General features: G+C 40.7%; 2 protein-coding genes across 7 annotated transcripts in view; both read right to left on the reverse strand.

Moving 5' to 3' along the window:
* Positions 1-3,141: 3,141 nt before the first annotated feature.
* The window catches only part of LOC111255630 (protoheme IX farnesyltransferase, mitochondrial-like), a 39,549-nt gene continuing 17,976 nt past the window's right edge, over positions 3,142-24,714 (reverse strand). For 2 of the 6 annotated variants that reach the window (XM_022817799.2, XM_022817789.2), the window contains exons 6-7: positions 12,059-12,226; positions 10,509-11,800 (exon numbers count right to left, since the gene is read on the reverse strand). In XM_022817799.2, coding sequence (XP_022673534.1) covers positions 11,535-11,800; positions 12,059-12,226 — 434 coding nt within the window. In that variant the 3' untranslated portion in view covers positions 10,509-11,534. Of the gene's footprint in view, positions 3,472-3,824; positions 3,964-4,324; positions 4,509-4,855; positions 4,944-10,508; positions 11,801-12,058; positions 12,227-18,042; positions 18,606-24,714 lie in introns of those variants that run through there. The other 4 variants (XM_086978031.1, XM_086978038.1, XM_086978035.1 and 1 more) reach the window with 4 other exon arrangements.
* On the reverse strand, positions 5,377-9,302 carry LOC111255617 (uncharacterized). Its single transcript, XM_022817769.2, has 2 exons — positions 9,118-9,302; positions 5,377-7,661 (listed from the first exon to the last, which is right to left on the reverse strand). The coding sequence occupies exon 2, from the start codon at positions 7,641-7,643 to the stop codon at positions 5,787-5,789; it is 1,857 nt and encodes a 618-aa protein (XP_022673504.1). The 5' UTR covers positions 7,644-7,661; positions 9,118-9,302; the 3' UTR covers positions 5,377-5,786.

The following is a 24,714-nucleotide window of genomic DNA, read 5'->3' on the forward strand; positions in this document are numbered from 1 at the left end:
TATATATCATGACTCGTTATCTTTTTGCCAATCTATTTTCTGTTCCAGTTTTATAGTCCGTTCCCTATATTCGCTCACATTATTCTCAACCAAAGATATTTTTTTCTTTTAATAGGATTTTGTTGAATGTTTCTTACAGGTTTGCTGTTCTCATTAAATGCGTTCTTTTAACACCGGTATATAATTGACTGGGATATAAACCAAGTTGGTGTCAAGTATTCCGCGGCAAGTACGCATCAGTTTTAGCATCGCCGGAATGATCGCGCGCTCATACAGTGTTATAATAATCGTACTGCGTTTAACTAGAAATTGTCAAAGGCCAATGCCCCGCAGAACTCGCACATACATTGTTGTTGACTGTTTTAATGGAATACCGAATTTCTTACGAAGCACATGCGGCTCCGCGCGAAACAACTCATACCGTAGCACGAAATTAATAACGGCCGTTCATTGAGCCGTGACTGCTCTCCATCTATACGGAGTCGGCCAATAATGAGCGCTTCTTGAAATAATTTTGTTCTTATGCAGATTCATCATAACTATCTAACGCACGACAATGTCACAACTAAAGAGAATTCACATCCAGCTAGAAACGGTGGCCGTGGATAACACGAATTGTGCCTGTCTAGCACCCGTTCTCTGTTGAAAAACTATTCAAATATTCAATGATCCGGCACCAGTGTTGCAATTGCGTCTTTTTTGGAACCTTCTGCACATGACACTCTCACCAAAGGCCACTAGTTAATAATTAGTTGTCAATATTTTTTGTTCAGCTCTACTTTCTGTTTGTTTTTTGCATTGACATTAGGCTTTTTACTCCAAGGACTATTCGTCGATTAGAAGTAGGTGATTGAGGATAATCATAGAGAAAACTAATGTAGGGGCCACCATTCCACTCGGCACTGCTGAGTCTGCGGTTAATGTCAGTTAGATCACTCTGTTTTAACGAAAGTAATCTCAGATTTTTATTGGAACGTATTTTTGTCGAGAATACGTCGCAATAATGTTAGAAGGTTGATCGCAATGTTCGGTTCAAAACGATGATCATCACTTTAGGCGTGATATGCTTTTATGTAAAAGACATGCAAAGTATTACCAGCCTGATGAGAAAACCAAATGTCTTTAAGTAGCATTTCATGATTTCATGACGTCTTATTCATTTTCATTTTTTGGACTTCAGTCATTAGGCCACGAAAGCCACCCACCTATTTCATGAAATGTTCTATAAACTAACTAGTACTGGTTACTAATTATGTTCACAACTATTGGTGTATTAAAAATATTTTTGCAAGACCCGAAAGCTAGTGTTGATACTCCCACAATGGGCATATAAAGACTTCTCTAGAGAAAAATACAGGAAAGGCTATATCGTAGCGGATTATGCTTCGTTTGCGATACAACATTCGAAATTTACCAAATTGAAAATTGAATCCTTCTGATAGTGTAGTAGTAACACGTTTGCCTTCTAGATTTAGGGACACGTGGTGGTTCATGTTCGAAACCAAGCATGAACGCACACTCGTCTATGCTTGGCGCTCGGACACAGCCGTCTGAAACAGTGTTTAGCGGCACTACCGAACGTCAAACCTGAAATATTAGAGTTCGGAGCTGATCTGCCTCGACGCGGTGCTAGTAGCGAGAAGCTGTACAAAAAGTCAGTTTTGTAAAAGGTCTTTTCAGTAAAATACGATATGAAGCAAGAAAATGAAGAAGCTTAACGAAATAAGTGGAGTATTAACTGCTTAGTATCCGCTGAATAAAGCCTCGCTCAGTTGATGTTTCCATGTATGTAACGGGTAAGCCATATGGTTTCGAGGAAGACGTTTTTTCATTCAGCAGTAACCAAGCGAACGTTTAACGTGGTAACTTAACCGACGGTCAGCAAAGCTAAGGAGGACTATAGGCGAACCGTGGCAAAAACAAGCCGTGTAAACCAACTTATAAGGTTGTAACTGCAAGTCGCCGCGAATGGTGACATGCTTACATTCAAATTTGATGATACATCAAATGGTTTCGGTTCAAAACTTCAGGAAACGAAGATTGGCAAAACGCAGGCGACTACGTACGTCCTTTGCGTGTTTGTAGTAAAAGACAGGGCGGAGAGTACTACTTTCTACTACATACATAATACATAGCGTTAGATGAAATGTTAGAACTTCTGACACTTTAAAGACCTTTACAATGTACGACGATCGGAAAATTCGTAGAATGCATGACAAAGCCAAAAAAAGTTATGATTACTGCTATGGCTTTTTTCGGTGACATCATGCAAAAGAAAAAGAAGGTCAAATGCAAAATACCACGACGGATTCAAGGGTTTTATACCGATTATGCGGCAAGAAAGGCCTAGCGGTGCTTTGTTAAATTACCCCCTCTATGTTTCGAAGTAATTCAATAAGCGCAAACGACAACGGAAAATAGCCATTGCCGGACAGCCCTGACGGGTAAAAAATTAGTAAAGAGTACGGCAATAAAATTCTCTCATCATCTGGAAAGAACATTTGAAAAGATCAGTTTACTACTAACCATTCACCGAGCATCGCAAAAAACTTCATTCCTTTAGTGTTGTATTTTTACCTAGGTTTTCAATGAATTAGCTTTTAGCTTAAACCCAGCCTCATCTACATTAGTAATCAACCTCTACAGCGGGCCACCTAATTGATGCAATAATAGGGACAAAAACGGAATGTGTCATTTATTGTATTATCATGTGTGCTTATTTTTCGTGAGTACATTTTACCTACGACCTATGAATCTGTACAGGATATTAATAATCATCAACTCTACGTGAATATATCAATGACGTTACTAGCTACTTCTTATTTACTCCTTAACAACCCGCAATACCACCACATATCACGAACGCACGTCACGTAAAATAATAAATAACCATTTTTTTGGTCTTTACTATTTATCCCGCTCAAAGCAGTTTGTACAAGAAACTATATTAGATACTTTTGCCGACTTTGGTAGGTTCTTCGTTCGTCCTTCGCAGGGCAACTCAACAGACGACAGACCCACAGAGTCATTCATGTTTAGCTGTTATATGGGCTATTAAAGAAGCTTTGCTTTTCGTTTGCACAAATCGTTTACAGGCGTTTACACGTACGTGACAGACCATATATAGAAACTAAGCTAGGGTTTAGTTGTTACTTGAAGGTTTATTTGACCAGATGACTATTTCTTATTTATTAACAGTTATTGTTATTTATTATTATTATCGGTTATAAACAGCTAGGACTTGCGTCTGATTTACCCGTCGACTTTACATCGCAAGATGGTGGCTAACTTAAAGCAAAGTGTGCACAGTCGAAACGTTCTGCAAGCTGTCAACGCCGCCAAGACAAGTAGCAGATAAATTTTGCGCCTATTATTGTGGCGGGCGCATTCGTTATGAATTTAAATACTTCTAAGAAGGAAATAGAGTTCGGATACCGCGACGACGAGACTCGCTAGGATCGCCACTAGCACCTGTAAGTGTAAAAACAGCCATGTTATATTACTGTAGAAGATATACTGCAGAAACGTTGGAAGAAGTGAGGTACCAGGTCGGATGTACAGTCAGTATAAACTTGTTTAACACTTCTTCTAAGACAATATTTCTGATTAGACGGACATTGTACGATTCGTCATGATTTAGTAGAGAAGTGATTCGACATGGAAGATTTCTGAGAATACGGCCAGTCGTTGGACTTAGTAAGAATGTCACATTACATATTGAAGTGTATTGAATTAACCATTAACGAAAAAACAAATACTACGACTAGTACGTTAAGACATGTTCGTGTCATCGTAGGATTGTTTTTGTGTTTTACAAGATTTACCTGGGCAGGAATGTTCGGCTCTGGCAAAGAGTATTCAACTGCCTTATAGAAAAAGACAAAAGTTCCTCCGATAGTGACAAGCGTGTTGATCATGGCAATATACTGACGCCGCAGTTGACGCCATCCCTCCGGGCCGTCACTGAGGAGAACATCGGTTAAAACACAACATGAACAAAAATATCTTCAATCATTTTTACAAGCTTGGATTCAGTGGATTCAGAAAGACCTAGATTAATTGCATATTTCCAAAATTACAGAGTAAAGTATACCCATTCGAGTATTAACAATGTGAAGCGAAATCGGGTTTAAAAAAGACTAATAATCATTATCTCCAACCTAGTATTCAATATTAAATGAATTAAAAACCTTCAATGGGCCCATAAATTAATAATACACTGGAGATGGGCTTTATTTTACCCGAAAAAAAAAACAAAAAAGAATTATCTGTTATAAGAAGCTACATATAAATGAATAACTACCGTACATATAATGATACTCACTCCGAATTGCCACCTTTTTGAGAAATCCTTTCAATCCCAGCCACCATGGAGTCGTACTCCTTATGTTTCAAGCGGGCTCGAAGCACCTGACATCGCTTTTCCAAAGTCTCACTCCGAGGAGGAACGACTATTGACGGTAAAACCAAGCTGCACCCCGACGTCCACTGAAGTAATGAAGTCCCTTCTGCAATTCAGTTCATTTTCAGCTCCATGACTTCGCTGCTAATCGAAATTCTATGCTCACGTGAATGCACAAATGCCTTTATTAAACCATATAAAAATACCTGTAGATTACGAATTCCGATTATTATTGTCATTATCAATACCCTTATGGTTTTTCCAGTAAGTTTTAATGAGTTTAAACGGTATAGGTTGATCCTTCGCGATCAGTCCTCTCATTTGCATCAAGTAGTCAGGCTGTTCTGCCGCATGCTTTGCGATATCGTTTTCACTGCCGTTAATCGCTGCACGAAGTTCTTCAACAAGTTGAGAGTTCAACAGCAAACATGTGCAAGGGGCTGAATACGAATAATTACTCATATTTGTTTTGGCGCAGCGTCTCAACACTACGGGGAATACGTTTGATTCTGCTGGCACTTGCAGTCAAGAACTGTCTGCACTGCAACGACGAATATAAACAGAAATAAAGGTATGATTAGTTTGAATAGTATGAAAATTAACCTACTATTTCTAGCGAGCTGTCCGAGCTCGTTTACTTAGTTAATGGAAATAAGAAGCCCATATCTAAACAACAGGTATTTGTAAGGATACATTGAATTGGGTGCATACCGTGAAATATATAGCATCAATCCAAAATTTAAGTTGCCACGTGGAGGTTTCTGTATTCTTCCGAACAGAGCACCTCGTACAAATTTTGGACAAAAAAGACATTAGCTAAAGACAACTAAAGGCAACTGCAGCAAGTATCTAAAAGGCATCGCTCTCATGGGCCGGATTTTTGTAACTGGAAATTTTTTACTAATTATGGCATGACAAAGTTTTGTGTTGATATTGAATCATCGTACTGTATATAATGATAAATATGGCAGCAATAAAATTTAATATGAATGTGTATGGTTTATTTACTCATTGATTAGGCGGACGCTAAAGATTTGAATACGTGTTGGATAGACCGGCAAAACTTTTCTGTTCTCAATCTTACAACGATACACGGATGTTTTTATCAGAGGGTTGCTGAAAGATGACGTTTAGGTCTGGCGATGAAATCCATTGTACATGAAAATATTTTTTTTTTACTAAAACAAGTAATGTTTATTGCTGGGTCTACTAGTTTTTTTTTTTTTTTTTTATCCCTTACGCCTTCACTGCATGAATATCACAGAGCAGAATCGGTGTATTGAGTACTGCATTAAATATATATTTGTACGCATCACATATACATATACACAGTTACAACGTCCAATTTCAATAATCGCTACTGTATTTAAATTTCGATGTCTCTTCAATCGTAGTCATCAAAATGGTCCATTTCTTCATTTTGTCCCTCGTTGCCCCGATCTTCATGTGGCCCAGCATCGCTTTCATCTTCAGTTCTCACTCGCCACTCGACGTCGCCCCATACAGCTCGAATCTCGTCCGAAACCGCAAATCCGCTGTTGGGACCAAGCAACTTCTTATATGTCGCATTTTCCTCGGGTGTCAGTTCCACAGGATGTCGAAGCAGACCCGAGCACGACCAGACAACACCTAATGATGGGGCCACATTCTCACATTTTTCACACACGTCCACGTGGGCTACCAAGGTAACCTCAGAGACCAATACGGTAGAGCCACAAATTAAACATAGTCGTCCGGACTGTGCGGTCAACGAAAGGGTACGACTAGGTCCGTTATACACCCATTTTGGTGAAGGTTCCTTCGTCTCCAAAAACGCAATCGCAGATCGAACCTGTTCTAAATGATTATCGTCCAGAGTAGGCCCATCTAAGCCGTAAGTAAAAGTTACTTCCTTATAGGTGGCATCTGGAGCATGTTCGCCTTCGGGCTCCAGTAGTCGTTGAATTCGTTGTTGAAACCAGTCACCCGAGGTGGTAATCGATATCAAATTGAAGAAGACGCCAGTCTTATCGGTTCCAACACTCTTCTTATAGGGAATTATACAGGAACCAGCGCACGGCTGTTGCAGTCTTTGTAACACGGTCGTGGGTACATCTTCACCATATTGGTCTTTATAGAAGTAAGCTAGATCCATTGGATATCCAAACTGAAGTTGCAATCCGCGCGTTCCGATATTGGGGGCAGGATATGTTGGATCGAGATCGAATATCGTGCTGCGTTCGGATGAACGCACCATAGCTAAAAAGTTGCCATCGACAGTTGTCAGTACCTGAATTCCGAACAACGTCTTTGATCGTGGCACATAATGATTAAATACAGCCATTGGCTGCATCGAATAACGAACATCCCACACTGATAGAGTATCGCTGGCAAGCAAGAACATCTGGTTCACATTGCGTGGGTTTAACTGCGCCGAAAGAAGCAGTTCTTTGGGCAGCAAGTAAGGACAAGTGGCGGGCTCGACCAATTTCGTGGGAGACGCGTTGGTCCGTATGTCCATGTGAGAAAGAGACCCGAAGGAAACAAGTGCAAGGTGCCGTGGATGCGTCCAGAACGAGATGTCCTGAATATCCCTGATACCCGTTGTTTTTCCTGGTGATTCCTGTGATCCCTGTTGGGCGATCTGGTAGGTGACCTCACCATCGACAATATGCACGGCCCCTCGACTAGTAGCAGCTAGTTCACCCTCGATATATGGGCTGGATGTAAACGCATCAATCTTCGGTACATTCATCGTTGCCACCACCTCATCACCACGTAAGACGCTCACACTGTCAGCAGACAGCACAGATACAGTGACCAAGTCCGGGTTAAAATTTTGAACCTTCACAGCGAGGGGATGCTCATGTTGGCTCAGTTTCTCTGGCATCCTATCGCTTGGCTTTCCTGCATCGACTCGATGGGAATATAGCCCTGCCATGGGTCCTCCGTAGAGGATTCTGCCACTGCTTAGTTCGATTCCAGGTTCATAAACTGCAAACGCTAAATGTCTAGAAGTCGACTCTGTTGAAGCAACGTCTAATACGTTCAACGGCCCGGTAGCTGCCAACGTATGTCTATACTGCCTGGATGGGTTGATAGCGAGCGATGGCGTAATGAGAGCGCCGTGTCCTCCGACATCGACGTAGTTGGCGCAATTGTACGGAGTCCTTTTACAGATGTTACCCGGCTTTGTCATACGTTCGAGATCGGTGTGCACCTGACGATTGTGCCACAAGGGGATCACTAACCGGCCTTCCATCAGATCACCGTCGGGAAGCTGCGGAAAACATCAACTCTATGCATTGAACAGTCGTTTAAGCAAGTCTCTATCTGAAAATTTATTTAGCAATTGGTTTATGCAGGGTGACCAAATAAGTCCCATAAGCCTATGGAAAAAAAACGTTTGATTTGAAGCTTTTAAAAATAGTATTCATTTACATTAATTTTTTAAAACCGTAATGCATTTGTGTGTGTAACCGCAAAATAAAGGGAAAGAAACACAACGCAGGATGTGGCTTTAAAAATAGATATATTAGTTTCTCTTTTGTTTTGAAAGGTATATTTCCGCACGAATATATCAATATATATATTCGTACTGTGCATAGTATTATGTGTTTGAACCATAAATGTGTCATTGTTTAAATTAGATATATGTACTTAGAAGAATTCATCGTTTACGGTAATGGACTCTACTATTCAACAATAAACAAAAGTAATAGCTTTTTTTATCAATGTTATTTAAAAAAGTGCTAGATATATAGAACTTCTCTAGCACAAACGTTTTCTTTTTTCCGCATGCAATTTAGACAGTATTAGTACAACTTGTAAAAGAAAACAGCACTACACAATCTCATTTGAACGGGCGCTCTAAACATACCTAATAATTTCACTGTCTACCAGGATGTAAATATCCACTTTCTAAAGAAATGGTCTGAATTTCATCTCCGGTTCTAATGCCGTTGAGTATTGCTTCAGACGGTTGGCTTTCAGCTCAAAACAAACAGTGTGTCCGTGCCCAATTCCTAACTCAGACCGTTTAATCATTTGATATCTCTAAGAATGGTAGGCGTTACTGGTGCCTCATCATGGAGACCAAGATCCACTGCCTAATTAACGACGACCAGCAGGTCGAAATTGTTTAAATTACTGTTTTTTGCTTCGCATTTTTACTTATTTTTTGTCAGCAATTATACGAAATCATCTCTTTTTACTCATCTGGGGATTTCTTTATAGACCTATAGCTCTTAACCTTAAAAATAAAACCGTACTTTTCCTTTATCCCTTATTTTTATTATTACTATTGCCTTTTAATATTTTTTGCTAACAGTAAGATTAATGAATCAGACCAAATTATGGCATTTTGATTGTAGTGGCCTTTCTTGCGCAACAAAATGGTGTTCTATTTGTCGGACATTCTTCGGACTTCACTGATGTAGTACTTTATAACGATGACTTCAGAGCTTCGCATTGCGTGGTGTCGCATAAGTAACAAACGCCTTTTAAGCCCTTGTTGTACGAAACTCTTTCCTAATGAAAATATACGCACTGTCAAGATCAACAGATATCACAAATATAACAGAACGGAGAAGTGTTGTACGCAAATGAAAAAAATCGGCTGAACCAAGCATACAAATTTGCGTTTCATTTTTCGACACCTGCGCTATGAGCACGGCGTAAGCGGTCCATAAATCCTCATAATAAGAATTATTGCATACTTCATTATGTATACTCACCCTCACTTGACTAAACTGAGATTATTGCGTAAAAGTTAAAGGTCTATATTTGACGAACACTAGTTAAAATGTACACTTCGAAATGTTTAGTGATCCTGAATAAACACAAGTTTTTTCATTCTCGTTTAAATCTATCACGGGACCACCGGCTCTGTTCTATTCGAAGAGGAGCTGAAACGAATGAACGTATTCTTGTTCACGAAAGACTTAGACTCGGGCGATCCGACTGTGAGAAGCCTGCAGTATTAGGTAGTTCCAGTAATCCCACTTACCATATAATTATACACACTTGCAATTAGTGACCGCTATTTTTTCCAGGCAGGCGTTTAGCCGCCCAAGCTATCACGCCAACGACAGTAACACACAGTTGAGAGGGCAAAAAAAAATCCGAGTTTTATATCTGGCGCTACTGCTAAGCATTTCCTTAGGTGGCTAAACTCTGCTAACACGAAAAGGTACATATCTGTGCAAAATTATAAACCCAGACCGCTATGTGTCCCAAAGTTCAGTAGGAAAATGTAGTAGTTCAATAGAGATATGTAAACAAACGTTATAATACATGCATACGTACATCCTGCAATATCTCATGAACAGTTGAGAAACGATGGTAGGGTACTTGTCCACACTTCGTTACGTTTATAAGATCGAGCTAAATCTAAAATTAAAATAAGAGATTTAATTGTTTAAGCTCCTTGGTTGCAGTTTATTCAGGAGGTCACAAAGCGTGCATATATAATGACAGCGATCATGAATGATAATTGTGATTCTATTATTATGAATAACCCAATAATGAAACATACTATATTCGCTATCTAAAATGGGATAGTCGATCCGTAGTATTGAAAATTAATGAAATAGTTGACATGACTACGGCCAATGACGAGTATATCAAAGGTAAAGTGCGAATGACATATCTACGATCTAAAAGAGCTTCTGTAATGTATATGCATACATGTATATTTAGCTCAGTGATATAAACTGATCATTTACAACAGGCTTAGATAGTGGCATCGAGATATTTCTAGCCTTCGTCATATAACACTTATTTTTTGTATTATATAATAATTTCTGAAAACATGTTGTTACTAAATGGTGTTGTACCTTGTTATATGTTTTTAAAAAAAAGGTCAGATTAATTCTCCGCCGACAATATTGATACTTATTTTGGTCACTCAAATAAGCAGTCGCTTATTTCTACAATTCAGTATCTCGTTAATGAATTGTAACTTACTTCGCGATACGAACTCTTCTAATTGCTGCAAAGGCGTTTGGCGAACGACTCACACATAGCATTTTTCGCAGCTGTATGCGACACTTTATTGTTGTAACTATCTACGATATAAGGCATTTGCTGAGTTTATTTACAAGCCATGAAATCAGCAGACACAGTACAAGATTAATTTATATTTATTATATATGTGTATATTTTAACAACCTATAAAAGCCAGCATTGATGACACTATGTCATGTTTATCTTAACCGAAAATTACCTGGGTAGAGTGCTAAATAAGCCCAGTTATTTACTGAACGCTGTGATCCATTATTGGTAAATACCAACAAGATCTTCATATTTCTTCGTATATCACACTAGCTTCATTAGAAGCTTGACAATGGCCGGAACATAACAGAACAAAAGATACAGACTGCTCACCATTACTCACTGCAAACAAATAAAGACAAACGCCTTGCCTTGAATGAAACGTAAGACAGGAAAAAGGTTATCATGAAAAAGTTCTGCTTAGGCAAACTTTCTTACAAAAGTCGTCGTAAAATTGGTTTTCGTATGCCCGTAAAACCGTGAAATATGTTTCTTGACGAATTGCCGCGTTTAAATATAGTAATATTGACAGGCTCTTACAGTCAGTGCCACAGTGGCGTTAAAGATAGTTGGTGTTCGTCAACTTGCATGGGGCTCATCAAAAGGTTTCCAAATTCCGGTCTAACGCTATTCGGACTTTCTTTACTTTTACTCGTACAGAAGAAATGTTATTCATTTATCTTTTTTGTGTGTAATAGATGTTAAAGCGTACATTAAATCGATTTAAGCGTATCTGTAGTAACAACGCTGGAGCCGCTTCGTGCATCTCGCCCAGGTCATCATCAAATCGGCCGAACTCTAATTGTCTTCCATAAGTGATTTGGTTGGTTGTACATTGGTCTAGCGTCCAAACAGATCATTTGTAGAGGGCATTTGACGTTGGGGTCCAATGCACTACTTGCTTGATTGTTGCTGGGCTGAACATCAGACTCAGACCAATAAGAAGTAACCGGTGAAAAAGCTTTAAAGTTGTTCCATTTGAAGGTTCGTTCTTCAAAAGAACTTTTCCGCTGGCGGCGAATTATCCATCGTAGGAAACATTAAACTTATAACCTTACTTAACTAAGATTTAAGATATAGGTACTCTGGATCGTGATTTTCATAAAATGGCCGCCGCCAAGGGCAGATTGAGTGATTTTTTATCGGTCGTTGCTTCAGTTTCTGTGTGTTTTTTGCTTAAGATCATAAAAAAAACAAGGGCGGGAAGATGTGCTAGACTGAGTCGAAAAAGCTTCCGCGAACTTTGGCTGTCGGCCTTCTCGTAGAACTTGTACGAGCACCATACAAGGTACAGGTTAAGGGGCAAAGTAGTTGCCGTAAATGTCCACGTCACCACATCCGTGAGCGGAGACGCCAGACAAATAGCTGCGCAAAGCGAGTAAAGCGAACAAGCGACATTAGAGACAATGAACTGGTTATTAATATTACAATTATAAACACTCTGTTTTCTCAAAGTAAAGAATCGACACTGTGACCTGAAGCGAAATCGTGGTGCTATTTTGATATGTGCGTACTGTATAATTACCTCATTATAAACATACGAACGAAAGAATTTCTATTAGAGGATGTTTATTAAAGAAATAGATTTTAGTTTGTAGGAGAAGATCGTCAAAGCTCTATTACCTGTTATAGCTACTGAATGTCGAAGGGCAACTCTTCGACAAAGATCAGGATCTGTAACCGACATCATGCGATATCCCGCTCTCGAGTAATCCGGTCGTAGGTTCCACGACAGCGCATTGAAGTGCGGAAACTGCCATGAATATAGCAAGACGCCGAGTAACAGCGCGCCTGGAATACGATCGGTATTTATACGAATGATTATGCATACAGCAGTATAATGTGAAAGACGAAACAAATAAGACACATCAACCCGGAATCACCGTCTAGCACAACGAATGCCGAATTCATATTAGTACATTACGCATTTACGACAAAACGGAAACTAATAGAAATCTACTAGAATATAAAGGTCTTTTTCGAATTCATTAGTCGAAAGAACACTTTTTTTTCTTTATTCGAAAAACTGCAGTATAAGAACGCATTAATTTGCATGTGCCCAACCAAATCAGAATCGGAGGCCTTCTAGTTGTAAATCCCTGAGCCTACCGCCTTCTCCATGCCACCGCAAACTCGAACTATCAAAGTGTTATTCCACTTTGACCGCTCGGCGCAAGCCATTCCCGTCATGGCTTGGAGACACTTTTTAGGCAAACCGCAGTACGATCAAGGTGAACCTAAAATTTCAATTCATCTAAAAGCAGCTGCAGCGGAGTCGCTGTTGTTCAGGTTGCAGCATCGCGAGAAAGGCTGACATCCTTTGTTCATTTCTCGATATCTTTGTGAAGGGACAGCGGTCACCTGGCTGCCTACCAAACTTAATAATATCTAGTGAGGAGGTCTTCGAGGTGCAGATAGTTTATTCAATGCCTAGGCGTCTCAAACAATGCTTAACAGCAGTACCAAGTATAAGACTCGAAATATTAATCTATGCCCTTTTCTTGGTAGCAGTTTTCCTTATGTAAAATTTAATTACGCGTGACGCTTCGCAGTTTATGATACCATTTTGCTATTTTTCGACAATAACAATCCACGTTCCATCCTATACGATATGTTCCCGTGATAGTGTACTAGCCTAAAGCAATGCTCATTTACTATTTAACTTAGGTAGAAAACAACGATTTATTACTCAACTGTTTCCCAATATCTCAGGACTTCTAAGCTCAACATTAGCCCCGGCACCCGGCTGTTATTATCTAATGAGATTCATTAACTCGAACATTACGTGAGTTACGTTGCCAGTCTATTTCCTTCGTCTACGCTACCGATTGCTTTTTGTCTTTTCACGCTTTATTATCGCCAAACGCAATGCCCGCGTTAGAGGGGCTGGGGCTTCGACATGGGCAATAAACCATTGTGATCACGAATAAGACACGCGCACTCACGAAAAAACAAGTAGGCCTTACAAGCATATTAATTGTAACGTTTCCTTTGAAGTCGCAGTCACGATCTCCACCTTGAGAACTAATACCTCTCGTCTCGATGCTGCCACGTAAAACAAAGGGTGGCATCCCGAAACGGACGGGTTTGCGGGAACCTCACTATTTCTCCACTTGAATGGCTACCGCTTTTTGCCAATTCAAGTAGAACAACAACATAGAGACAACCATGTTCAAAGAGCGATTATCGCAATAAATCAAGCAAGCAGACCCCAGACCAAATGTCGTCGTACCAACAGACTTTTAGCATCGACAACTATTATATAATGCGATACAAAACGCTAAGTAAGAACAGCGATAATAGCCAGGAGAAGTAACACAACCGAAGTAACTGAAAGAAAAAATGCGGAAAAAGCAGAATCTTAATGATAACTAACTTAAAATGCATGAATCGGTCAAGGGATTCCTGCGAAAACGCGAAACTGCACTTACTGCCAAGACTACGGGCAGCTGCACTATCTATACATATCAGCGCATGAATTATTATGAAAACGAGGCCAAAACGATTAATAATGTTAGACTCGAACTGTTGGCCATTCCGTGCTTGTTCAGCGGTTTGGGGTGGGGGTGGGGGGTAATCATGTCACTTGTGTGGCATATGTTCAAAAGAATCCATAAATGGAAGATAGTCGTGTTTTTCCGTTACAATAGTTGCTAATCATATGAGTAACACAACGAAAGATAACTGCATTGTAGTATAGAGGGCGCCTAGATTCGTTGATGATCAGTTCAATACAACAATAGTTTGTGTTCGTTTCTAATGTGTATGTCTAACAGTACTGACCAATCGATAATGATCTTCGTTAAATATTTCTTCAGCAACACCTACCCTCACCAACATTAAGCGCATTCATTTCAGCCCTAGAGACGCTTCAACACTTTTCGGTTTTCCCCACACCAAAGCTATCCTTTCTCATCATTGATCCTGTTTCACGTTCATTTCTCTTCGTGTAGATCAACTCCATGACGGGGTCCGATTTTAAACCAACGAACGCCGCTGATATAACGAGAACATGCGTGTTACCTGGCGAAGTTCTAAGGCAGCCTAGCCATGAATAGGTGTTGCCAGCTTGTGTTTCGTTTGTCGCGCAAGCCGTCCCGTTACACGGACATTGTATCTTATATCATCTTCAACGTTGCTCGCGAGCGCTCATAAATAGTCATTCAGATGGGAGCCCCTCTCAACAGAAAAATCTATTTGTTATGTAGCATTTGATTTGTCGGTTTTTTTTTTGTCGAAGTTTTGTTAGTCAAGCTAGGCAACAGAATAGGATTCAGCTCTACAATTTTATATTTTTGATGTAAGAAAATTTATCTGTTGTATGAAGTGGACCATTTCGCTATGTTAGCATTAGATAATAATAGTTAGCTCGCGCGTAGCTTTCCGATTGCGCGGAACGACTTATCACTGTGGTAACGCTTGCTTTTTGCCCCTATGTAAATTCACTTTTCGACTACAGAGATCTGATTCTTATGAAATAGTCGCCTGGCAATATATCAGCACCTAGTCCGAAAGCAGCTTCAACTAGGAAGGCTCTAAATGGAATCATTTGTTAGCTTGGATGTTGTTCATTGGCTGCATAATCAGACTTCATTATAACAGTCTCGAAGGCTGAGATATTACATACGGCCTAAGCAAGAAAGCTATATGAGAGAAAATGATAGTCTGGATGAGGCCATCTATACCTTTATGGACATCGCGGGACTTCTAATAATACATATTTTAATAATGCATTTTGAAATACGTTTCAAGTGGGACCCACGTAAAACGTCCCATTACTGTGCTAATAAATCTATTCCCATTGAGAGAAAGGTTAAAATGTATATGTATATGTATATGCATGTGTAAACGCTTAAAGACTGCAGAGACGCATTGAGCTTTTTAGTGTCGAATACGAGTGTTTCAAGGGAAAACATGATAGATTTTTAAATGATAAGTTGCTCACATTAACATAGTTACAGTACTTAAAGGAAATTTTCTTGTACAAACGAACTTACATGCGGAAGTGATATGTTGATATACCATAATCATCTAAAATCAGTTGGCTTTGAAACCAGACCGTCTATTTTTCCACCCGAAACGAACTGAAACTTATTTAGTTTTAGATGAAAGTGCTATGTATAGTCACTTCGATAATAACAATAATAATATTACCGTCTTTGCAAACAACGAAAACAAGCCAATCTATGCCTATTAGAGAGTGTCATGTCAATGTCACAATCGTAAATAGGCACTAACGCGAACGGCGTTCACGATGAGTTTGTGTTGTAATAAATACACGTTATTCTTACTGTGGTGCCTAGCATAGGAAATGCCAGTCGTAAATTAAGGCACTGACACTAGCAGCAGATGCTAGGCTAAGAGAAACACACTGAAAGGTCGCCACTGACCTACAGAAGGAAACCAACGGTAGAGTGGTCAAGGGATTTGGTAGGGATTAATTGGCGTCCATTTTACTGCCTACCGCAGCAAAGATACGGTTCGATAAATAGGAGTGGCATGAAACACTGGACAGACTAGCTACGATCAGCTTGCCTAGGCTTTAACCACCAATCTAACCTATTATCAAGGTTATAGCAAAATCGACAGGTAAAAAACTGGCGCAAAAACAACGTCTTACCCCGACTTAATCCCGACTTAACAAGGCAGATTACGACCAATACAACGACGTAGCGACATTATAATGCGATGAAAGGTCGCCGAAAATGTCTCGCCGCTTAGAAAGGAACTGCAGTCGCATGGTTTGAGTTGACGATTTCAAAAGCAGTGACCAAATAATTTAGCGGTATATTTAAACAGTACCATTTACGCCGTTTTATAGCCGTCCTCTACTTGAGGATGGACTTGTGATCCATTAAAATTCCAACAATGGCATGCAGTTCTTTATGTGTCTCTATATGGCCGATACGTCCTTCGTATATATATTGAGCATATGACGGACATATCATATATATGTTTGTGTGTGCATGTGGGTGCGCTAAGACAAAATTAGCCACGGAAAGCACCTATATAGTGATGAAGATCATTCGAATAGTAGAAACCATTTGGCCCTCTCACAGATTATTGAGGACTGCCGTAAAAGCTGAAAATACCGAATCAATAAGGAAGAACATTTTCGTAAAAAACTTATGGAATATCACACTAATAAACAGAATATCAGAGATTAGCCGATCCCAATCGACAACGCGGAATTTGCCTGCATTTTCATGACCTGAAAGCAGTCTATTAATATTGATGTAATTAGTTCGTACCAGAATCGCTGAAGCCTAAAATTGATTGAAAGAGCTAGTCGGCGTCGAGGCAAATATTTACCTCTGTTCTTGACAAGTAACTTACTGGCAGTAGAAAGCATTTCAAGGACATATATCGTCGGCGTTAGAAGTTAGGTAAAACTAAACGTGGTAGAATTGCCAATTGCTTCAAAAATTAGCATAGGCAATAAATTACTGTCTATACTTTTCCATTATAGTTTGTCTGAAAATTGCTTTGCTTAGCGGACAGCCAACAGCGCAATCTGGACTCATTGAGCTGAGCATGCATAATAAGTATGGAACCTTTATTCGTTTGTCTCGTCTTTTTTTTAGTTAGTCCTAACCATGAAATTGTACATTTATTGTCTGTTCAAATGATGAATACTATTATTTTTACTATATATGCTGTTATGTCTCAGTTTCGTTAAGGAGACACTTTCCAGGCATCCCACATGACAACAAGGGCTTTATCTTCAACCCCATACCCCCCATGGCCTTACTAAGCTTTTGTTGGGCTTAATAGCCGTTTTGTTTCACACACATTCGCATTGTAAATGTACTAGCTTTCGAATCGCGATGGTGACGAATCAACCTATGAACTTCCTACAAATAACATAACGACCATGTACATGGTGAATTCTCGTATGCTGGCATCGTTATTCCGGCTATATGCAGGAAGGGCGAATATTGCTTGGCAAATTTTCTGCGGCAAAGCATCCCCGGTCGAAACATTACTGGTAGATCAGTAGGCATCGTCAGAAAGCGAAGTTTTTGGATATTAGAAAATTGGAATGATAAGGTCACTACCGATTTCTTTAGTAGTCATCATCGGTAGTTCGCCTTGCTGGCTTTAGCGTACAACGAAGCAAAGCTCTTTTAAGGCGGATGCATCGACTAGTAACTGCATCGCCACCGTGGCCTTAAGAACGATACTTCAGAGAAGTGAAGTTAGCTCTCGGAAATTGCACGGCGTAGTGTTTACGGACAGAGAATTTTGGTTGGTACCAAGGAAAAGGGTAGTACAGATCTTGTGTATGAACGTTTTTTGCACTCATTTTAATGGCATTAATTTATGACAGTGTAGCGGAAAAATTAATTTGAAGACTAGTTTACGTGCTAGTGACCGTGACAAGGGCATCATCAGCCATCACAGGGGCATCTTCAATCGCTCACTCGGACACAATCGTCATAAAACGTGAACGACGCCGACGATGAACGCGTACGGTTTCCAACATGGGCGCAGACAAAGTCAACAGCGCTAGCAACAGCCGCGTTAGCAGACTCAAATTCCCCGATGTTTACATCACATAAATATCCTTTTACGTCGTGTCTGCTGCCGTAACCGTGTGCACGTACCTGAATCTGCGGCTAGGGCTGCTACTGAAGCTGGCGCCGCCACTGTGGTAACTTCTACTGCTGCTTATGACGTCAGAGCCACCCTCTCGGCAGGGCCTGCTTCCCTTTCACTGTTTCGAGGTCTTCTATTTGCATTTGTGGTCCCATTTTAAGTCCAGATAACAATCCAGTATTTGTATGTATGTGTGCGAATAAGAAACAAGTTTTATTGCATAATGCTTCGTCACGCATAGCAGTCGTCACCGATCACCAGCGGAGACTGCTTACGTAATAAACTGTCACCGCAGTAAAAGTTGTACAAATATAATGTTGCAGTTATTGTTCTGGTAGTAATAGTGCCGAGGATCGAGCTATACTGTTTCTGTTAGCGTATAGCTGGCTACCATAGGAGGCTGGCCGTAACCACCGCCGGTGCTGACTTTGTTGAGTTTTTCCTCGATACGCTCCTAAACTGACGATAACCCGTGCAGGACAACATTTGCCAGGCATAGATAGAAGCAACCGTCGGTAGCACAACGGACAACTGCACGATAAGCCTAATACTGCACTAAGCTTAGAAAAACCTGAAAAAATTCTGGAAATATGAATTTGTAAAAGAACTAGCTGCGGCTCAAAAGTCACACAATTTTCACAACAAGAGAGTTCCGTTAAAGACCTAAAAGAAAGAGTTAAAATGATTTAACGAGCAATGGTTGTGTTCGTACGTTGAGGCATTTTAGTTATAATATAGGTTAGATGGTAGATGTAGAGATAGGTTAGTCATATGGTAAGTATTACTCATGTCAAAATATGGTTATACGGTTGGTTGTACTGTACCGCAGTATCGAGAACAACACATGCAACCGAATTGCTTTCCTGTCGTATGTTTTTCAGCCCTCAGGGACAATTTTTCCATAGCGATTTTTCTAGTGAATGCACTATGTATCACAGTTGTTTTTTGCTCAACTAGTCAAGCCATCATTAAGTTATTCTCCGTCCACTGTATAGGCTAATAAAGGCAGGAAAATAATCGATCTGATAAAGAGTAACAGCAATAAGGGGGCATCCAGTGATGCGAATGCAACATCGTCAGATCAGTGATGGCTGTCTGTAGTACGCCAGCCTTAATAACAAGAGGAACTATGAGCACGCACTGTAGTAGTTGGTGCGAAGTCTCACGTAGGGGCACTGCGACTCCTCGGAGGAAGCAGTCAAAGCGGTAAGCTTATGTAATCGCTGCCGGTGCGGCACGCCGTTTCATCAACAATATTAATTGCAATTGAAGTCAATGCAATTATCTGTTTACCTGACCAAGCACGCAAACACACTTCATTATATTTATACGTCTGTATATTTGTGTGTGTATAAGAGCTTGATGCTTACAAAAATTGCTTAAGTTAACAGATAGGCAGGACAGCAGAGCATCGTTCCACCGTTCCAGGTATCATCTAATAGATGACAATCAAGGAAACGAATTTGCTTGAGTTTTTGACGGGGAGCTCAAGGTGTAATAGGTTGCAGTACGTGTCCCCGTGATAAATTAGTAGGCACAGCCTATTTGTCTGCTAATCCTAGGAACATATTGTGATCTAGGTTTGAACCTGGGCATAGCCACACCTCAATTTGTTACCACTTTTTTGCATCAAATACCCCTCGACGGAACAAGTCGTTTGAACCTATTATTAAGTACTACTCGGAAAGCAAAAACTACTTGAATTACAGACTATCAGATCGCACCGAGGCATGTTTATACCCAGATGTAAGTTTCTCACTTATCGTATTCCAACTTTCTTTTTGGCTTAAGCTTTTCGCTGTGATTGCAGCGAAACACGTCACTAGATTGTTAAAACAATCGCAAACCCATAAAATACCCCACTGACCATTAGAATTAAACCAAAATATTGGTAATAGTAATAATAATAACCTATGATATCACTATGTTTGACAGTTAATCGTACTGTGTAATAACTGTCGAGTGGTCGAGTGCTTCAAGGAAAGTTGTGTATACAATTGAAAGTTGCGTAGGAGTATTCCTGAAAAGAATCATTGTTGATGTCCAGACAAAAATTTATTCTCAAAGTGGAGAATAAGGAACAAAACTTTACTGATAACGACGGTGGGCTAAGAAAACCATTAGAAATGTTTCGTTTCCCAGTTCTATCGAGATTCTACACCACTATCTAACACTTTGCAAAGGTGATCATAGGTAACTACTACTTCCCTGTTAAGTGGATGTCAGTGGTTAACGATACAGCTGTTGCCATCAGGACGCAAATACACAGGGCGATTCTGAGGGTTCCGCCGGGCAGCCAAGGTCGCCGATTGAACTAGGATTGAGATATCAACCAGCTAACCTCACTGCCAAGTCAGAGGGACCTCGAAATATTTTCCTTTTTATCTTCGGCAAAGATCGTCACAATCTCGCTACCCATAGAGCATCACAGCGAGTCATCTACTTCGATCAACAGTCTCACATCCCCAAATAAGCGAAAATCGCGAAGACGCACAAGGTTCATTCAAACATGACTAATTGAACTAGGGTCACAGAACATGCTCGATGCCGCTAATACAGACCAGCTTTTGTGTACACTTCAGCAGAAACATACATTTTACTTGAAGAACGATCTTCGTTAAAGAGTTGTCATTGAAAGAACATACTGTATAGATTATGGAAACTTCGTAGGGTCATTTGTTAATTCATAGACCACTCAAGAAGTGTTTCTTTTAGCTAGAGCTGCACGTTCTTTTACACACTCACAATGGACCACAAAATCAGAGGATTTTTTGTCATTTCGAATGCGTTGAGGGGATACGCTCAGGCCAATGGTTTAATCCAGAAGAATAAATAACGAGAGAACAGCCATCAGAAAACGCATTGCAGACGAAGACCCGCTTATCCTGTGTCCATCTCGGAACGTAGTGTGTAGCGGTCCGCATATTGATCTACGAATCTTAAGGCAATAGGGCGCAATCTCATTCAAAGCTTTTCCTTTGTTCAAAGCTTTCCGCAGTCTGAATTTTAAAATTTAGAGAGGACTTTTTCAGGTCCGTGCTACGATCAAACAAGGTCTTGCATCATATTGCCAGCGTTCCGCGCTGATCAATCGATGAAAGCTCGAAAGAATCCTTACATTCGTTCGCATTCATATTGAGAGCGTTACTACGTTCATCGTGCGCTATTTTATGCTCGATCTATTTGTTCCATTCTAAAAAAACTTCAGAACCCTTAATCATTCGGAACTAATGATGGTAAGGGGTAGGATGGCTCGCAATTCGCGATTCGCAGCTTCGGCATCTTACATACGTTTCCTGAGCAAGACTTGTTCGCGCGAAAGGCCAGGTGCTTCCAAGCCTTCATTCACACTCGAATTTCCGACTGAATCTCAAGCAGACCAGCCATCAATTCCTGACGCTTGCAATCTTTGTCGATACGCAAACGTCCGCCACTCACTATCGTAGCTATTCGAGACGATTCCGCTGGCTTCGGTACGCGCTAACAGCGTTTACGCTCTAGCTAGCCATCCAGCTACAGAAGCTAGTGCCCAACACTAGTGCGTTATACCCAGCAGCAAGCGTAGTCACAACGGCCAAGTTTTATCGGCCAGCGGCAGCGACGCCTGCTCTTGCTCCTCCGTCAGCGAGTTCACCGGCTCCTTCTTTCCGAGCGCTACAGAGTCCCTTTCAGTCTCTGCGAAACTCCACCCTCTGGCTTGTAATGGCTGTTGCTGCTGCTGTAGTTGCCTACGTACCCTTGCTCACTAACTAGCAATGCCATTAGCGGTGCGCCGAGGCGGTCACAGCCGCGTCATCTCACGATACGTCGCTTGCGCTGAACACACCGACTGCATTGACGCTTCAACGTTGCCCTAACGCTACTCTGGAGCTGCGCTCGCCGAGGGACGCGTCGCTTGCACGGGGCGAAAGTAGCCCTAGTCGGTCAGTATCGCCGAAGCGTCGTTCGATGGATATGCATGTGGGCAAGTTTTGTCATAGACAAAGACCGAAGCTTCTGCTGTAACTGGCCTTAAGGTTGCCAGGCTACCCTGTTGTCTATCGGGCCGTTTAGAGAATGCATGAAGCATTCGGGCTTGTCATCGCAGATACCTGAACATTACTCAAAGGATGATGCAGTTCAAATAGTTGTTTGTTTTGTTTTTATATTAAATAAGCTAGAGCCCAACAAGTAATAAAAATATTGCTGTGCTTTTATGCTTAGTTGGCTGTATCAGACATTAAATTGCTTTATTAGTTGTCCCGTGTGTTGTAAAACACTGTGCGCATACAGGTACTGACATTAATGGAAACCATGACACTTTAGCATGATCCAGATAAGCTGTCAATGATACCCGGATCTTACTCAATCTTTTAATATTCGTCGAACTCGTTGCATTGAATGATCAGCGAACGGACATACCAAAGCGTGACAGTACACCCATTACTATAGTCATTGCTTGCGTAGCATTCATTGCAGAAAACTATTCCCAGATTGCCAACATACCCTGACTAATCGTGTAAACCCATCCCGACTGGAAGAACAAACCAGATTCTTTGGTCACCACTAGAACAAGTCGACAACGCCGAACACATCAGTAGATCTAGCGAAACGACAGAGGAAACGCAAAGCTTCGGCTGTTGTTACTTTGCCCATTGACGCTGCTGCCGCTGCCATTGTTGTTATTGTTGTTTCATCGCGGCAGACATCCTTCATCGTCCCACGTTAACGGGGCGGGCTTGTTTGCTATTCGCCGCTGGTTCGACACCGGCGCCATGATAAACTCCCTCAGCCGACTCCACAGAAAACGGCAGTAAGCGCGAAACGTGTTGAGAATGGCTGCTGTTGTTTGTTGGGAACATGGCCGCTTGCGCGGGTTTATATCAACACAAGCAATAATAACAACGACAACACGACAACTGCTGTCCAGCCGTGACTGAGTGAGAGCAGGCAGTAAAAGTTGTTTAATGGTGGCAAATGATAGGGCTTTCAAGAAAGATTTTTGCTGTTATGCAAAGTCTGTCAGCCATATGCCATGACTTTTTTGCTGCTAGCAACAGACAAAGACTACTGCTGCTGCTGACACGGGGAATGGGATGGGATACGATTGTTGGTGCGTCATGTCGTAAGAATGATTGGAAAAGGGCAGGGAAAATTTTCATCATTTCTTAACATCTGTTGGGCGACAATACTACGTGACTATGTATAAAAAGTGCACAAAATCGACTTTATGGTAATACTTGATATTATGGTTAAATTCCAAAAAAAAATTAATTAATTAAAAAAAATTAAAAGGTTCTCCTAGTTTTCAATATTTATTCGTCAATACACATCACACGGTAGCAGAGGTGATGCATGTTTTAGTTGAATAGCCATCCGTAAACAGGCGATAAAGAGCGACCTATTTATTCGTCTATCAGTACGTTACTAACACCTTTTTCCATGAATAGCGCCTCAAGGTACATTTTTTGATCCTTCCACAAGCTCGCGCGGCAGTTCACCAGTGAGCTGTCGACGAAATGGCATTCTCGTGCGCATGACTCTTACGCGTTCGCATTTTTGATAGCAGCTATAATTTTTACGATTACTCCCTCACTTACAAGACTCTGTAGGTGTGCTTACAGATAGACGATTCGGTTCCATTGACGATTCATTTTCACTACGGTTTCCCTTCATTTCCTTTGCACGTTGAGCAAATAATACGAGACGTATTTATCAAAAGAAGATTCGGGTCTGTTCTGATTAACAGCCTCGTCCAGTACAATCTAGATAAACGATAGAAGCTTTGAGTCACGGGCTTGTCACATTTCAAAACAACAATATATATATAAAGGCCACTAGTACATTTTGTGCAATGTTCGTCTTGCCCGCTTTTATTAAAGATCTGTCATTAAACAGGCTTCCCGCGAAAACGATAAGGCGCTTTTCAATTAACATATTTAAGATTTTCTGACCATTCCCTGACTCATAGGCATTCTCGTACAGTAATAATTGTACACAATCGCTATGGTAACACAAGTAAACCGCCAAATTTGAAACACTACAAAGTTTCCGGTGCTTTTTCTGTCTTCGACAGGAAAGGCACAAGTCATACCGCATGCTCTGCTAGGACGTTTAGGACAACAAAGCTGACAACAGACCTCGTTTCAATTATTGTCAAATATCGTTCAAATGTTGAGAAGTCTCGTATCAATTATTGAGCGGTGTAATTTATCCGCCAGAGCCTTTCGCCTTCAGACGATAGCTTTCTTAAAAGAATATTTAAGACACAAATGAGCATTTGTTACAACCCATGAAACAGCATTTTTGCAAATCGCAACCAGATTAACATTACATATATAATGTAATGTGCTAAAAAATCAGTTTTATATGTAGCAGCAACAACAACTTACCACATCAGTAGAATGATATCAATAATGTATCTTTCGTCTGTCATATTTAGTTCCACCCCCCAAATGGAATCCCGGTATACCATATGCCTTCACCGAGCTTCAAGCTCATAAGCTTGAAATTAACAATTAATGGTAAATAATATTTATGCCCGATAAATCGACATCAGTACTACAGCCCATGTTCTGAAATACTGGCTCAACTTACTGCTTACTTGTTCAAGCTTGACGGTCGAAATGTCCCCCCTAAGTTAGCGGCTGAACTATGCGGCGGCCGCTATGGCGTTTACTATAGTTATTAATATCGAGGTC

Source organism: Varroa destructor, unplaced genomic scaffold (assembly GCF_002443255.2).
Source record: "Varroa destructor unplaced genomic scaffold, Vdes_3.0 BEIS01000001.1, whole genome shotgun sequence".
Taxonomy (NCBI): Eukaryota; Metazoa; Arthropoda; class Arachnida; order Mesostigmata; family Varroidae; genus Varroa; species Varroa destructor.

Excerpts from the sequence above, each read along its gene's own strand:
- LOC111255617 (XM_022817769.2), bottom strand. The coding sequence starts at position 7,643 with ATGGAAGGCCGGTTAGTGATCCCCTTGTGGCACAATCGTCAGGTGCAC.